The sequence below is a fragment of the Salmo salar genome, chromosome 25, assembly GCF_965601325.2.
Source record: "Salmo salar chromosome 25, fSalSal1, whole genome shotgun sequence".
Classification (NCBI taxonomy): domain Eukaryota; kingdom Metazoa; phylum Chordata; class Actinopteri; order Salmoniformes; family Salmonidae; genus Salmo; species Salmo salar.
The window spans coordinates 21,833,007-21,850,785 of record NC_138315.1 but is presented as its reverse complement, the minus strand read 5'-3'; the positions used below and the strand labels follow the sequence as shown (position 1 = coordinate 21,850,785).

Below are 17,779 nucleotides of genomic sequence, written 5' to 3'. Positions count from 1 at the left end.
GAACACTTAATTGTCAATGTGAGGCATGTGAAGGAAAGAAGTCACAAGTGTAACGTAACTGAATACATGCATCAACTAAAGGTCCACTGGTTATGAGAGCATTACCACGGTTGTTCAACACATTAAATGACTTAGGAAGTGATCCCACTGGCGCTGGACATCGTCATCCCTGACAATGATTCGGATCCAAAGCATCACAGAAGCCTGGATCTTATAAAACAACACTTTGTTTATTCTTGTATAATGTATTTCTGGTAAAGTTGGTGACATTTAATAATAAAATACATCTGAAGCCTCCCAAAGCCTCGGGCAGCACAGTAAGCCCACCTTCCTCTCCCTTAGTTCTGAAGCAGGCATATTCCTCATGCAGATAGCTGTGACATGCATTTAACACCCCCACCCCAAACCCCTCTCACTGGGCTCCCCCCCCCCCCTCCCACTACTCTCACACCTCCATACAGCTGCATCCAAGTCCTCACCTTGTTACAGAAAATAGAAACCAGCATCTGAATCTGTCTATAATACGAATAGTGCACCACCCCCAAACAACTCTGGTACACACTCCAAGTACACAGCGCATCAGACGACGCTAGAAATATTAGGCCTCTGACCAATTTAGCAGTATCTGGGTTGCAGATGATGCTGGGGACATGGCAATAGTGTGTGTTGGTGCATGTGGGCTTTGATATGAAGCTGTTCAACAACTAGTGATGGATGGAAAAGGGCCAGAACACTCCTCTGCATTTTCAACAGAAGATATTGCCAGAATATATAATTTACTAACACAAATAAATACATAAATAACTTACTTTTCAAAATAAAAGTGCAGTGTTCATAATAGTCAATGGTTTATCAATCACAACAGCATCCCCATCTGTGAATGATATGTGAAAGAATGGATATGTGTTATATGTGTGTACGACTAGCAGTGTGTGTTCGAAGGAGAAGGCACGAATGGCTGGATGGCTAAAGCTTGGTATGATGTGGGAACTCTTCACTGGCAGTCTGCTTTTTCACAACAGACCTATATTACCCTCATCCCCCACTATGCATAGCCTCCAAAGCCTAAAGCTGGTGCCCGCCATTATATCTCCCTCTTAAAGGGCAATTCTGCCACTTTTCAACCTCATTCATCATCTCAGCACCAAACCAACCACTGGGCAAAAACTGGTCGTTTAAAAATCAATTTGATGATGTTGATTCAATGTGGAAATCTGGATTTACAAAAAGTTATCAACGTAAGGGAACTTGTTTTTGAATTTTTTTTTGGTCTTTTAACCTGATATCTCAACCAAATGTAAATAAAAATGATTTTCTTAAATGATGTCTGTGCCCAGTGGGAAGTGTCTACATACACTACCGTTTGAAAGAAAAGCACATTTGTTGCCCATTAAAATAACATCAAATTGATCAGAAATACAGTGTAGACATTGTTAATGTTGTAAATTACTATTGTAGCTGTAAATGGCTCATTTTTAATGGAATATCTATATAGGTGTACAGAGGCCCATTATCAGCAACCATCACTCCTGTGTTCCAATGGCACGTTGTGTTAGCTAATCAAAGTTTATCATTTTAAAAGGCTGATCATTAGAAAACCCTTTTGCAATTATGTTAGCACAGCTGAAAACTGTTGTTTTGATTAAAGAAGCAATAAAACTGGCCTTCTTTAGACTAGTTGAGTATCTGGAGCATCAGCATTTCTGGGTTCGAAAACATTTCTAAGTGACCCCAAACTTTTGAACGGTAGTGTATGTGAAAACAGCACATTTCTGTGGTTAAAAAGATGCTTCTCTGTGACATCACAGGGTAGGATTAAAAGTAAAAAACTGATATTCAAAACCTGCAACGAATTTCTAGCCCAAGGGAGGGTATTTTCTCGCTCCCCATATCACCGTAAATTTCATAGTGTTTGAAAATAACAGTTTTTAAAATGTTTTAACTTTTGACGACGTCATCGGGTTGGCTCACCAGGCTCCTTGCTCCGACTATACTCCACACCCACGGACGTTAGTTTCTTCTCCGCATTGAGTCTGGCTCTGAGTACCTTCCTAACCCTTCACCGATTGCGAACACATTCGGGGCCGTCTGATTGGTCAAGAAACCGATGGCTTGGGCCAGAGCCAGAACACGCTTGGGTAAAGCGGCTTTAATACTCTGATTGGTTAGAGGCGATCCAATCAGAGTATTAAAGGGACTTTGTTTTGCACAACGCCCCTCGTGCCCCTCGTCACCACAGGCGACTTCAGTGATGGCAGTCTCAGACTACAGTATGTAGCGAACGATAGAGCAGCGGAATCATTTAGTGTGAGTCATCAGGCTAGTCATCGGGGAGAACTTTTTAACTTCATATTTCTTTCTACAAAACTTTTTCACATATGGTGACACTGGTATTGTGCTGGAGATAATGAAAATGAGGTTGAAAAGTGGTGGAGTTGCCCTTTAATATCTACTCTACATTAGTGTTGTCTTCATGTTTTGGTGGGATCCATGTGACTTGTAAGCTCACTGATTCTCTTGTAGTGTTGAATATTGTTAGAGGGAGAGACACTAAGGCGTGTAGGCTTTACTATGGATGCTGGATCGACACTGAGGGTGTCATTATATATAAGACCACAGTGCAAGTGTGTATGTAGTTTGTGGAGATAGTCAAATGGGCTCATCCAAACGTAACAAATAACCCTCCATATAACAGTAGCAGAGAAACATGTCCCAATGTATCTAAAGAGAAACTCTGAAGGAATATTAAGTAGTAATATGAAGTAAATTAACTCCACATTTGAATCATCTATGGTGATATCCAAGCAATATATTTTAGTATGATGCTGAATCTACATGACAGAGACTGAATAAGAGTGTACATTTCCAGTCCTATGTCATGTCATGAAGGGGTGGTAGGTTGGGAAAATCTGGCAAGGGCAACATGCTCTCTATGGAGTCAGCAGAGGGGTAGGGAAAAGGATGCACATTTCACTTATGACATTATGACGTCCACAGATACCGAAGGATTTGTTGCTTTCACATGACCAGAACAAGGCCAGATCGCCGGATTAGACTACCGTTAGATTAGGTGTCATGCTACTGTCCTGGTGGGATCTTTTTCAGTGATGCCATTGGTTTCCACCTGACCATCTCACTGGTTGTGTGTTCAACTGTTTATCTATTCATTTGTCTATATGTCTGTCTGTGTGTGTATCACAGGTTCAACGTTGCTCTCTTGACCAGCTGGCTACATTTCCTCCTCTCTTCTCCTTGTCATTCTCTCTTCTACTGTTTCTTCTTGCATGTAATCTGCCTCTCTGTCACAGAGCTGGCCCATCCTCGTCGATGTAGCTGATGTGTTCCATCATTTGGGAGCATCCCTCCCCCCTCTCCCCTCCCCACTCCTGCATCTCAAGCTCCAGGTGTCCTGCCTCCAGCCTGCGGCCCCCCTGCGTCTCCCCCCTTCGAGAGTCCAGGGAGAAAGGCCCTGGGAAGAAGGGCGAGGGGTTAAGACAGGACGTGGGAGGGATGAGGTTAGTGGAGGAGGAAAAGGAGGGGCTGACCACCCTCAGCCTATGGTCTCCAGGCGAGGAGATGAGTGACGGGGGAGCAGAGCAATGGGAGGAAGGTTGGGGCGGGGTGTCCTGGAAGGGAGGCAGGGGGAACAGGCCCCTGCTGTGGCTACTGTGGCTGCCTGGTCGAGAATGGTGGGGTCCCTGGCAGGGAGAGCAGGAGGGTGAGGAGGAGAGAGACAGTGAGAAGGAAAGGGAGGGGGACGGGGTGCGGGAGGCAAGGGGAGGACGGTCCTGGACAGGGAAGAACCCGTTGCTGGAGACCGGGAGATTGGAGTGGTTAGAACCGTTGGAGAGGTGGGTGGACCCCTCTGCGTCTCCTGTCCCAGGGGAAGGGGGGTTGGAGTGGAGTAAGTCCTTGGAACATCTCCCTGGGGAGATTGGAGAATGGTCCTGGGCTGGAGGCCTCTGTGGAGGGGAGGTGGGGAGGAGGCAACCTGGCAGGTCCACCCTCCCTGTGTCAGCACTGTCCACGTCCAATAGTGAGCAGGACTGCGTTCGCCGGGGGTGGGGTTGTGGGGAGCAGGGTGGGGCTGGAGGTGGGACCACCAGAGGTGTCCTGGAGGACGGTTGGCTGGCACTGCTGGGGGGTGGAGTCAGGATGGGCGTCATGGCTGTCAGGATTGGCTGAGGCGCCACGAGGAGGAGGGGCCGGAGCAGGCGGGTCATTTCCTGTAGTTCCTGGCTGAGCTGAGAGACTTGCTGGGAGAGACTGCTCATCTGTGGACACAGACAAGAGGTGCGTGAGTGTGACTGACACTGGAATATTAGTGTTTTTACGTGTTATGTTACTATATATTATGTTTTAAGATTCATGACCAGCTAGAACCACTCACCTCGTCACTCAGCTTAGAGACACTCTGTTTGATCTCTGACTGCTCCTGGATCCCTACACGAGCACACACACACACACACACACACCCGCACACGCACACGCACACACACGGAGAGGTAAGTACATGTTGGAGAGAGAGCAGCAACAGACTGGTGGAGAGGAGATTGTATTACCTAGTCCTGGGGATGGTGGACCACTGTGTAGAAGACTGGAGCTAAACTCAAACTTCTGGGTTGAGTTCACATTTCTCTCTGTCTCAATACCATCCACAAACCTAGAGGGAGAGAAAGCGAGAGGGGGAGAGACAGAGGGAGAGAGAGTGAGGATTGAGATAAAGAAAGAGGGGAATAAAGATGAATAAAACACAAAGAAAGGGGGGGGAAACAGCTGTCATAGAGGAGTGGAGGATTTAAGCCTATGTTCAGCCCTGCCTTCCTCATTCCTTCTCCTGTCCTATTTCCATTTCTCCCCCTCTACTCTACTGTAGGTCTCTTCTCTCTCCCTCTGGCTCCAGATGTTATGTTCAAACAGCAACACAGCTGCCACCCACTGAGCACATGTCAGGTTTGGGCTTCTCTTGCAGGGCTGGCAGGCGGGCTATGCTATTAAGTGTGGAGGCCACACACACACACACACACACACACACACACACACACACACACACACACACACACACACACACACACACACACACACACACCACACACACACACACACACACACACACACACACTGCAGCCAGGTCACTCAAGATCCAAAGTAATATTCGACGTCCGTCGGGGTCGGGAATCGCCTTCAATACCGGCCACTAGGGGCAACGGTGAGTGCTATTACCATCAAGTAGGCTCTGGTTAAGGTAAGGGTTAAGATTTGGGATAGGCTTAAACCAAAAAACGATTGAGTAGCACTGGGATTGAACCCGCTAGTCTCATGGGCAAACATTGGATTCTGAAGCCAATTTCAACATTTTGTGAGATCTTGTTGCATACTGAGCTTGCCGCCTGGTGTGAAGGGAAATCCACACTCCCTCTGCTGGGACCCAATAGCACCGTCTGTTAGTTGCCATGGCAGCCAGACAGGCACTGGAGGATCAACGCTCAAGTGTTAATTGTGTTCAGTTCCTCTACCAGCCACCATGAAATAGACAAGTCTACTGTATTACAGCAATTCAATCCTCTGCCTGAGTTTAAACCAGCTTGTTAAAACTGTATACAAACTGTGGTGTATGATTTGTGTGTGTGTATGGGAGTGAGTCTGTGTGTGTTTCTCCTACCTGGGACTAAGCTCCGGCGGTGCGCTGCTGAAGCTGACCACAGGTATCTGCAGGGTGGCGGGGCGGGCGTGTTCTGAGGGGGGGCGGAAGGGCCGAGGGGGCAGCAGGGGGGAGCGCAGGGGCGAGTTAAGAACCCTGGTCAGACGTAAAGGGGAACGGGGGGCACACGATACAGAGCTCTGTTCTTCATCACCCTCCTCATCCTCCTTAATGGAAGAAAGTTTCTTCACCAGGCCTCCGTTACTTTCCCAGTCCACCTAGAGAGAGAGAGAGAGAGAGATGAGAATGTAATCTGATAACAGGAAATTCTATATAGATGGGTACAGGTAACTTAACATCCCATCATGCTTAGGGTCATGTATAAAAATGCTGGGCAGGCCATTATTTTGCCTACCATGGCTATGCCCCCAGAAAATGGCAATGCCCCCATCCACAGGGCACGAGTGGTCACTGAATGAGAAAATGATGGAAACCATATGTCATGACCATCTCAGTAACCAGATCTCAACCCATTCTGATTCTGAAGCGGCGCCCGAGACAGCGTTTTCCACCACCATCAACAAAACTTCAAATGATGGAATTTCTCGTGGAAGAATGGTGTCACATCCCCCCAATAGAGTTCCAGACATGTAGAATCTATACCAGGGTGCATTGAAGCTGTTCTGGCTCGTGGTGGCCCAACGCCCTATTAGGACACTTTATGTTGGCGTTTCCTTTATTTTGGCAGTATTATATTATATTATATTTATATTTATATTTGTATTATATCCAGTTCCTTCAAATCTGCAAAAAAATGAAATGGTATTATTGTTAATGTTTTCTGACCAGGCTAGTGAAAGGAGAGGAGAGTGATCCATTCCACAAGAAGACCAGCCAGTACACTAGGTGCAGTAACAACAGAGTACCAGTGGGAGGCAGACTTGTACAACTCTACTCCCAGCTTCTCTCTTTCTCTCTCTCTCTCTGAGTTTGTGTATGATAGATCCATTCCTCAAACACTTTTGTCCCTCCATGCCCCCTCTCACCCAGCCCACCCCTCGCCAACCCCAAATTAATAATTCAACAATGTCCTCAGAGGCACACAAATGACTTCCATAACCCGTGCAGCCAAACAAAGCAGCAATTAGCGGGCTGTGAGATTACATGAGAAGGCGTAATGTTGAAAGGACAGGCTAAATCCACTAGTCTTAGACAACAAACACCACCTGCTACAACACATTACTAATGGAATGGAAAGGTGGCGTGTTGGTGTACATAGCTGAGACAGAGAGGGAGAGAGATGGAGGGAGATGAAGGGAGAGGGGGAAGGAGGAGGTGTGTTCTATTTGTTCTGCCCTTACAGATGCCAGGTGGTGCCAGGTGGTGCCAGGTTATGCCAGGTGGTGCCAGGTGGTGCCAGGTGTGCCAGGTGTGCCAGGTGTTGCCAGGTAGTATGGTGGGTGTGTGTGTATGCAGATCTCATCCACTATCTAAACAGAGAGCTTGTACCTGAATCCATGTCCACAGGCCTTTTCAGTAAATAGAGCTAATGAATGGGTGCGATATTCCACCATGTGGACGAGCCAACGCCCCACCCTTTCTCTATTCTTCCCTTCTTTCACCTTGATCAAAGACATTATTTCCTTCCTCCCCCTCTCTCTGTCCTTTCTCCTACTGTCATCCCCCACTCCCCTCATATCAGTTCGCCCTTCACAGTAGCGAGTCTATTTTTAACTCCCACTTTCTAATCTTAGCTCACAGCCCTAAAGGCAAGCAGGGACTGCTTTACTGTGTGGGGGTGGGTGTGTTCACGTGCCTGTGTTCCTTCACATTCACATGATGTGTTTAATGTATGCATGGCGTGTGCAGACGTCCATGGCCACAAGCATGCTGGAATGCAAGCAAGCGTGTAAGTGTGTGTTTAGTCAGAATGTTTAAGAATGAGTATTTATCTGCAGCCTTACTAGACTGTGAGCATGTGTGCACATTTGTTAAACGTTTGTGTATGATGCAGTGTGCGCGCATGAAAGCAAGAGCACGCTCGTGTGTGTGAACCCCAGTAGGTTGTAAGTAAGTAGCGGAAGCAAGCCTGTTTCTGTAGCGCGAGGCAGCTTGATGTACAAGTACACCCCCTGGACAGGACGCTAGCCTGTCGCAGGGACTTACCCCCAATCTCCTTAATACTGAGTGCCAAGCAGAGATGCATCATGTCCCATTTGTTCAATCTTTTGTATGACTCGGCCAGGGATTGAACTCACAACCTTCCAATCTCAGGGCGGACACTAACCACAAGGCCACGGAGTTGGTATCAAGGAGGTTGGTGGCACCTTAATTGGAGAGGATGGGTTCGTGGTAACGGCTAGAGCAGAAACCATGTGTTGTTGCCATTCCATTTGCTCCGTTCCGGACATTATTATGAGCCGTCCTCCCCTCAGCAGCCTCCTGTGGTTTGAACGTGTGTGTGTGTGTGTTTACTGCATGTGTCTGTAAGTGTGTCTATGCGTACACTACAGTGTGCACAGAACTGACTGGTGTACCCAGTACATTGTGTTCCCTCCAGCGCCTGGCTCATGAGTCTCAGTCTTTCAGTCAGGAGTAAGTGAATCAGCAGAGACGGAATACATTCATTGCTGCTTTCACAAAGTTCTCTCTCTTTCTCTCTCTCTCTCTCTCTCTCTCTCTCTCTCTCTCTCTCTCTCTCTCTCTCTCTCTCTCTCTCTCTCTCTCTCTCTCTCTCTCTCTCTCTCTCTCTCTCTCTCTCTCTCTCTCTCTCTCTCTCTCTCTCTCTCTCTCTCTCTCTCTCTCTCTCTCTCTCTCTCTCTCTCTCTCTCTCTCTCTCTCTCTGCTATACCGGGGTCTAAGCAGAGCCCACCGTAGACCCCGGTAAAGCAGAGCCCACCGTAGACCCCGGTAAAGCAGAGCCCACCGTAGACCCCGGTGATGCCATCACAATGTTGGCCGATAAGGAATAAGCTCTTTGGATGCTATATGAGACAAACAAACACACATGCTCATGCGCACGACAACACGCACACATAGACACACAAACACAGCCATTGGGGCTGTAAGCTAAGATTAGAAAGTGGGAGTTACAAATAGACATGCTATTCTGTGAAAGGTGGGGGCAGACCTCTTGTGTGTGTTTGAAGGAAGTGGTGGAGAACAGGAAAATAAAAAGAGAAAGCCCGCTGAGCCCTCCCTCCTTCTCCTCCCTCCTTCTCCTCCCTCCCTCTCTCCTCCACTGCCTGGGCTATTTTTATCACACAGGATCCAATCTTAGCAGGACCTGCAGGGGACACAGCCTGTCAGCGAGAGCCCCTGACTTCCCCGACGCTATTTTTAGCTCCGGCACACACTCCAAACCGCTGAACGCTGCTATTCCTGTCTCGTTGAGTTTGACTCCGCTGCACACGGCCAGCCAGATGTGTGCGTAGGGAGGGGTGTGGGTGTTCGTGTATTTTAAGGAGGGAGAGGGGAGGTGGAGTAGTGATTATGCATACAATGCATGATATGGCCTCTGAAGGTGAATGTCCCCTTAGGCAAGTCCCTCTGAGTTTTATAATGCAGCATTAGCAGATAACACAGAGAGAAGAGAGGGACTCCATTTTGTTACTAGTCTCCCCACTGTCACACAGAAAGACAGACACACACACACACGCACACAGACGAACCCATCCCTCCTCACTCAATGTTCTCTGTTGATCAAACAAACCGGGTACAGCTGCAGGCTGTACGCCTAACAATGTACTAGTGTGTGTGTGTCTGTGTGTGATATTGTGCATGTGTGTGTGCATGTTTTTGCTGCATGTTTAGTAGTGTATGCCTGCATGCGTTGCGGTCCTACTCACGTCAGCTCCGTGGCCCTCTCTGAGATTGTATGTGAGGTCATGTTGTATCTCAGAGATGAACTTCTGGGCGTACTCTGGGTAGAGCCGGAGAACCTCCCTCAGCCCCTTCAGACTGATGTACTGCAGGTCACAGTAGGTCAGAGCCTTCACGTTGGCATTGGTCTTAATCACCTGCTCCTTGGTCAGAGAATCACTGCCGATCAAGTCCCCTTTCCCTGGGGTATGGAGGAAAACACACACACATCACATCACGTCACATGCAGTCTCTGCTTTTGACCGAGCTTTTCCAATTATTCCAACATCAGAAAGACATATTTTCTATAAGGCTATTTGTGTCTCATGTCATAAAAGGCACATGAAAGGGTCGGCAGTGGACATGGTGTGTATGAGTGTAATTTGTGTGTGTACAGTATGTTTGATGCAGTCATTAAAAAGCCCTGTTTAATTATTACAGTATATTTAGTACATGTATACAGTATGAATGATGATTATTAATAGGAGTAAGCATCATTAAGCATACCGGTATATAATTGGGTGCTTTTTGTTTCATTGCACTAAATAAAGTATGAGAATGTACGTGTATGTGTGTGTGTGTGTTGGAGGTAATGTGGGTGGGTGATGGACGTGTGTGTGTGTTGGAGGTAATGTGGGTGGGTGATGGACGTCTGTGTGTGTTGGAGGTAATGTGGGTGGGTGATGGACGTGTGTGTGTGTTGGAGGTAATGTGGTTGGGTGATGGACGTGTGTGTGTGTTGGAGGTAATGTGGGTGGGTGGTGTGTGTGTGTGTGTGTTGGAGGTAATGTGGTTGGGTGGTGTGTGTGTGTGTGTTGGAGGTAATGTGGTTGGGTGGTGTGTGTGTGTGTTGGAGGTAATGTGGGTGGGTGATGGGCGTGTGTGTGTGTTGGAGGTAATGTGGGTGGGTGGTGTGTGTGTGTGTTGGAGGTAATGTGGGTGGGTGGTGTGTGTGTGTGTTGGAGGTAATGTGGGTGGGTGGTGTGTGTGTGTGTGTGTTGGAGGTAATGTGGGTGGGTGGTGTGTGTGTGTGTGTTGGAGGTAATGTGGGTGGGTGGTGTGTGTGTGTGTGTGTGTTGGAGGTAATGTGGGTGGGTGGTGTGTGTGTGTGTGTTGGAGGTAATGTGGGTGGGTGGGTGGTGTGTGTGTGTGTGTTGGAGGTAATGTGGGTGGGTGGTGTGTGTGTGTGTTGGAGGTAATGTGGGTGGGTGGTGTGTGTGTGTGTGTTGGAGGTAATGTGGGTGGGTGGTGTGTGTGTGTGTGTGTGTGTGTGTGTGTGTGTTGGAGGTAATGTGGGTGGGTGGTGTGTGTGTGTGTTGGAGGTAATGTGGGTGGGTGGTGTGTGTGTGTGTGTTAGAGGTAATGTGGGTGGGTGGTGTGTGTGTGTGTGTTGGAGGTAATGTGGGTGGGTGGTGTGTGTGTGTGTTGGAGGTTATGTGGTTGGGTGGGTGGTGTGTGTGTGTGTGTGTTGGAGGTAATGTGGGTGGGTGGTGTGTGTGTGTGTGTGTTGGAGGTAATGTGGGTGTGTGTGTGTGTGTGTGTGTGTGTGTTGGAGGTAATGTGGGTGGGTGGTGTGTGTGTGTGTGTGTGTGTGTTGGAGGTAATGTGGGTGGGTGGTGTGTGTGTGTGTGTGTGTGTTGGAGGTAATGTGGGTGGGTGGTGTGTGTGTGTGTGTTGGAGGTAATGTGGGTGGGTGGTGTGTGTGTGTGTGTGTGTTGGAGGTAATGTGGGTGGGTGGTGTGTGTGTGTGTGTGTTGGAGGTAATGTGGGTGGGTGGTGTGTGTGTGTGTTGGAGGTAATGTGGGTGGGTGGGTGGTGTGTGTGTGTGTGTGTTGGAGGTAATGTGGGTGGGTGGTGTGTGTGTGTGTGTGTGTGTTGGAGGTAATGTGGGTGGGTGGTGTGTGTGTGTGTGTTGGAGGTAATGTGGGTGGGTGGTGTGTGTGTGTGTTGGAGGTAATGTGGGTGGGTGGTGTGTGTGTGTGTGTTGGAGGTAATGTGGTTGGGTGGGTGGTGTGTGTGTGTGTTGGAGGTAATGTGGTTGGGTGGGTGGTGTGTGTGTGTGTGTGTTGGAGGTAATGTGGGTGGGTGGTGTGTGTGTGTGTGTGTTGGAGGTAATGTGGGTGGGTGGTGTGTGTGTGTGTGTTGGAGGTAATGTGGGTGGTGTGTGTGTGTGTGTTGGAGGTAATGTGGTTGGGTGGGTGGTGTGTGTGTGTGTTGGAGGTAATGTGGTTGGGTGGGTGGTGTGTGTGTGTGTGTGTGTGTTGGAGGTAATGTGGGTGGGTGGTGTGTGTGTGTGTTGGAGGTAATGTGGGTGGGTGGTGTGTGTGTGTGTTGGAGGTAATGTGGTTGGGTGGGTGGTGTGTGTGTGTGTTGGAGGTAATGTGGTTGGGTGGGTGGTGTGTGTGTGTGTTGGAGGTAATGTGGTTGGGTGGGTGGTGTGTGTGTGTGTTGGAGGTAATGTGGTTGGGTGGGTGGTGTGTGTGTGTGTGTGTGTGTGTTGGAGGTAATGTGGGTGGGTGGTGTGTGTGTGTGTGTTGGAGGTAATGTGGCTGGGTGGTGTGTGTGTGTGTGTTGGAGGTAATGTGGTTGGGTGGGTGGTGTGTGTGTGTGTTGGAGGTAATGTGGGTGGGTGGTGTGTGTGTGTGTGTGTTGGAGGTAATGTGGGTGGGTGGTGTGTGTGTGTGTGTGTGTTGGAGGTAATGTGGGTGGGTGGTGTGTGTGTGTGTTGGAGGTAATGTGGGTGGGTGGTGTGTGTGTGTGTTGGAGGTAATGTGGTTGGGTGGGTGGTGTGTGTGTGTGTTGGAGGTAATGTGGTTGGGTGGGTGGTGTGTGTGTGTGTTGGAGGTAATGTGGTTGGGTGGGTGGTGTGTGTGTGTGTTGGAGGTAATGTGGTTGGGTGGGTGGTGTGTGTGTGTGTGTGTGTGTGTTGGAGGTAATGTGGGTGGGTGGTGTGTGTGTGTGTGTTGGAGGTAATGTGGGTGGGTGGTGTGTGTGTGTGTGTTGGAGGTAATGTGGTTGGGTGGGTGGTGTGTGTGTGTGTTGGAGGTAATGTGGGTGGGTGGTGTGTGTGTGTGTGTGTTGGAGGTAATGTGGGTGGGTGGTGTGTGTGTGTGTGTGTGTTGGAGGTAATGTGGGTGGGTGGTGTGTGTGTGTGTGTTGGAGGTAATGTGGTTGGGTGGGTGGTGTGTGTGTGTGTGTTGGAGGTAATGTGGGTGGGTGGTGTGTGTGTGTGTGTGTTGGAGGTAATGTGGGTGGGTGGTGTGTGTGTGTGTGTGTTGGAGGTAATGTGGGTGGGTGGTGTGTGTGTGTGTGTGTGTTGGAGGTAATGTGGGTGGGTGGTGTGTGTGTGTGTGTGTTGGAGGTAATGTGGGTGGGGTGTGTGTGTGTGTGTGTTGGAGGTAATGTGGGTGGGTGATGTGTGTGTGTGTGTGTTGGAGGTAATGTGGGTGGGTGGTGTGTGTGTGTGTGTTGGAGGTAATGTGGGTGGGTGGTGTGTGTGTGTGTTGGAGGTAATGTGGGTGGGTGGTGTGTGTGTGTGTGTTGGAGGTAATGTGGGTGGGTGGTGTGTGTGTGTGTTGGAGGTAATGTGGGTGGGTGGTGTGTGTGTGTGTTGGAGGTAATGTGGGTGGGTGGTGTGTGTGTGTGTTGGAGGTAACGTGGTTGGGTGGTGTGTGTGTGTGTGTGTTGGAGGTAATGTGGGTGGGTGGTGTGTGTGTGTGTGTTGGAGGTAATGTGGGTGGGTGGTGTGTGTGTGTTGGAGGTAATGTGGGTGGGGGGTGTGTGTGTGTGTGTTGGAGGTAATGTGGGTGGGTGATGTGTGTGTGTGTGTGTGTTGGAGGTAATGTGGGTGGGTGGTGTGTGTGTGTTGGAGGTAATGTGGGTGGGTGGTGTGTGTGTGTGTGTTGGAGGTAATGTGGGTGGGTGGTGTGTGTGTGTGTTGGAGGTAATGTGGTTGGGTGGGTGGTGTGTGTGTGTGCTGGAGGTAATGTGGGTGGGTGGTGTGTGTGTGTGTTGGAGGTAATGTGGGTGGGTGGTGTGTGTGTGTGTTGGAGGTAATGTGGGTGGGTGGTGTGTGTGTGTGTTGGAGGTAATGTGGGTGGGTGGTGTGTGTGTGTGTTGGAGGTAATGTGGTTGGGTGGGTGGTGTGTGTGTGTGTGTTGGAGGTAATGTGGGTGGGTGGTGTGTGTGTGTGTGTTGGAGGTAATGTGGGTGGGTGGTGTGTGTGTGTGTGTTGGAGGTAATGTGGGTGGGTGGTGTGTGTGTGTGTGTTGGAGGTAATGTGGGTTGGTGGTGTGTGTGTGTGTGTGTTGGAGGTAATGTGGGTGGGTGGTGTGTGTGTGTGTGTGTTGGAGGTAATGTGGGTGGGTGGTGTGTGTGTGTGTGTGTTGGAGGTAATGTGGGTGGGTGGTGTGTGTGTGTGTGTTGGAGGTAATGTGGGTGGGTGGTGTGTGTGTGTGTGTGTTGGAGGTAATGTGGGTGGGTGGTGTGTGTGTGTGTGTTGGAGGTAATGTGGGTGGGTGATGTGTGTGTGTTGGAGGTAATGTGGGTGGGTGGTGTGTGTGTGTGTTGGAGGTAATGTGGGTGGGTGGTGTGTGTGTGTGTGTTGGAGGTAATGTGGGTGGGTGGTGTGTGTGTGTTGGAGGTAATGTGGGTGGGTGGTGTGTGTGTGTGTGTGTTGGAGGTAATGTGGGTGGGTGGTGTGTGTGTGTGTGTTGGAGGTAATGTGGTTGGGTGGGTGGTGTGTGTGTGTGTGTTGGAGGTAATGTGGGTGGGTGGTGTGTGTGTGTGTGTGTTGGATGTAATGTGGGTGGGTGGTGTGTGTGTGTGTTGGAGGTAATGTGGGTGGGTGGTGTGTGTGTGTTGGAGGTAATGTGGGTGGGTGGTGTGTGTGTGTGTGTGTTGGAGGTAATGTGGGTGGGTGGTGTGTGTGTTGGAGGTAATGTGGTTGGGTGGGTGGTGTGTGTGTGTGTGTTGGAGGTAATGTGGGTGGGTGGTGTGTGTGTGTGTTGGATGTAATGTGGGTGGTGTGTGTGTGTGTTGGAGGTAATGTGGGTGGGTGATGGACGAAGCCAACCGCAGCACAACAGCACAAACAAACCCTCTACAGCTCCTCCCTCAGAGGATCTTTTGGATCTTGTGTGAGTGTAATGTTTACTGTTAATTGGTTTATTGTTTATTTCACTTTTGTTTACTTATATATTTTACTTGCTCTCTCTCTCTCTCTCTCTCCATGGGAAACATATGTTTACAGTGCCAAAGTAAGTGAAATAGAGAATAAACAAAAGTGAAATAAACAATAAGAAATTATCGGTAAATATTACTCACAAAAGTTCCAAAAGAATAAAGACATTTCAAATGTGATATTATATGCAAATAGTTAAAGTACAAAAGGGAAAATAAATAAAAATAAATGGGTTGTATTTACAATCTCTCTCGTGTTCTTTATTTGCACTCTCACTCTGTATGCAGCCCCTCCCTCTCTCCCCTTGGTTTATATGACTCCACAATTCATTTTCTCTCCTTCTCCTCTACCTCCTCCTTCTCCTCCTCCTTTCTTCACCATAATTCAACTCACGTATGATAGACATCTACAGGACTAGAAAATCAAGGTTTCAAGGAACCACTTAATAAAACTTCTTAGTTCAACAACGACATTTGAAGAAATTAAGCATAATTTTAACAGTTTTTCATTAAGAACATTTTCCCTGTCTCTCCCCTTCACTGTGTGTGTGTGTGTGTGTGTGTGTGTGTGTGTGTGTGTGTGTGTGTGTCTGGACGATAACATACAGCCAGCCTCCTACTTCATGCATGCCCCCGCTCACCCTCATGATTTTATTTTTTTGCGGGCTATACGGATTTTATATTTATGAGTTTATTGAGATGCAAAACTGCATGTATAGGAACACTTATAAATTGTGTACATGCATGAATCCAGTGTTGAGTGTGAATGTATGTTCAAACATGGGTGTATTCATCCGGTATGCTTAGCATCCGTCCTTGACTCTAGTCCATGTGCATGGCCTATATCGAACCATGTTTGTGTGTCAATATCATTCTGACTACTTCCAAGGCAACTCCCTCCCCCCTCAGTCCCCTGTGTCTGTGTTAACCCTTTGTCTCCCCCTGACTCCCAGGAACCTCTGTGTTTGAAGGTAGACCTGGCTAGATGTACTCTATGGGCTGTGCTCCACTGTTCCCCGCTTGGTTTTACAGCTCTGGATTAATAATCCAAGTGTTTTAATCCTTTCATATCCATCCATTAATAATCTCAGAGCTGCCATGTGGCTCACCTGCCTGCCTTCTCATTGATGTGTGTGCCATGATTAGAGATATAGGCTGGGAGCTTGGCAGATTAATACACACACACACACACACACACACACACACACACACACACACACACACACACACACACACACACACACACACACACACACACACACACACACACACACACACTACCTAACATTAAGAGCACCATAACTCTAACGAGTCATCAATCCAATACCACTTGACCTTCTGAGACCCTGACATGTGGATCTATGGGTCATTTGTGTCATGTGGATCTATGGGTCATTTGTGTCATAGATCCACATCAGGGTCTCAGAAGGTCAGGCGGTATTGGATTGATGACTGGTTAGAGTATTGGTGTTCTTACATTTTTTTCAATTGCTAACAATCATCGGTCAATACTGAAGCCACTTTTTCAAAACTCTTCAGACAGCCTGCATTACCAACATGCATCTTGGCCAAACAGTTAATCTCACCTCCAAAACTCACTCAAACCACCAAAACACTTCATACATGTCTCAAAATAAGCTCATTCGACCGTAACACTGGAAACAATTCTCACTCAGAAAGCATACAGTCATTCATAACACACTGACCAAAAAACTCTAACAGGGAGCACTACATAAATGATAAACTTCTCTGAAGTTTGAATGATTTTTCACATAAATCAGTATTTCATTGTAGAATAAGAATAACACCTTTTCACTTTATTGACCGTACTAAAGTATATGCAACATGAATGAATCAGATATGCAGCAATTTGCTTCAATAGCATTATTTTTTCTTTAACTTTGTATGTAGTAATTTACGTGTGAAAAATAAAAAGATGAAACAAAAAACTAATTCCTGAAATTCCAGGACTGCAATAAAAATTACAAACAAATCAACATGTCTAGTATAATCACTCATACTGTACAGTACTGTGAGGGTTCTAGTTCTCATCAACATGTATAGTATAATCACTCATACTGTACAGTACTGTGAGGGTTCTAGTTCTCATCAACATGTATAGTATAATCACTCATACTGTACAGTACCGTGAGGGTTCTAGTTCTCATCAACATGTATAGTATAATCACTCATACTGTACAGTACTGTGAGGGTTCTAGTTCTCAACATGTATAGTATAATCACTCATACTGTACAGTACTGTGAGGGTTCTAGTTCTCATCAACATGTATAGTATAATCACTCATACTGTACAGTACTGTGAGGGTTCTAGTTCACATCAACATGTCTAGTATAATCACTCATACTGTACAGTACTGTGAGGGTTCTAGTTCACATCAACATGTATAGTATAATCACTCATACTGTACAGTACTGTGAGGGTTCTAGTTCTCATCAACATGTATAGTATAATCACTCATACTGTACAGTACTGTGAGGGTTCTAGTTCTCATCAACATGTATAGTATAATCACTCATACTGTCAGTACTGTGAGGGTTGTAGTTCTCATCAACATGTATAGTATAATCACTCATACTGTACAGTACTGTGAGGGTTCTAGTTCTCATCAACATGTATAGTATAATCACTCATACTGTACAGTACTGTGAGGGTTCTAGTTCTCATCAACATGTATAGTATAATCACTCATACTGTCAGTACTGTGAGGGTTGTAGTTCTCATCAACATGTATAGTATAATCACTCATACTGTACAGTACTGTGAGGGTTCTAGTTGTCATCAACATGTATAGTATAATCACTCATACTGTACAGTACTGTGAGGGTTCTAGTTCTCATCAACATGTATAGTATAATCACTCATACTGTACAGTACTGTGAGGGTTCTAGTTCTCATCAACATGTATAGTATAATCACTCATACTGTACAGTACTGTGAGGGTTCTAGTTCTCATCAACATGTATAGTATAATCACTCATACTGTACAGTACTGTGAGGGTTCTAGTTCTCATCAACATGTATAGTATAATCACTCATACTGTACAGTACTGTGAGGGTTCTAGTTCTCATCAACA

The 17,779-nt window shown here is 47.3% G+C and overlaps 1 protein-coding gene across 1 annotated transcript in view; it reads right to left on the bottom strand.

The window, feature by feature from the left end:
- Positions 1–454: 454 nt before the first annotated feature.
- kcnh3 (potassium voltage-gated channel, subfamily H (eag-related), member 3) overlaps positions 455–17,779 on the bottom strand; it is a 210,642-nt gene continuing 193,317 nt past the window's right edge. Inside the window, exons 11-15 of the mRNA XM_045707463.2 lie at positions 9,490–9,704; positions 5,663–5,919; positions 4,563–4,663; positions 4,391–4,443; positions 455–4,274 (exon numbers count right to left, since the gene is read on the bottom strand). Coding sequence (XP_045563419.2) covers positions 3,303–4,274; positions 4,391–4,443; positions 4,563–4,663; positions 5,663–5,919; positions 9,490–9,704 — 1,598 coding nt within the window. The 3' untranslated portion in view covers positions 455–3,302. The remainder of the gene's footprint in view (positions 4,275–4,390; positions 4,444–4,562; positions 4,664–5,662; positions 5,920–9,489; positions 9,705–17,779) is intronic.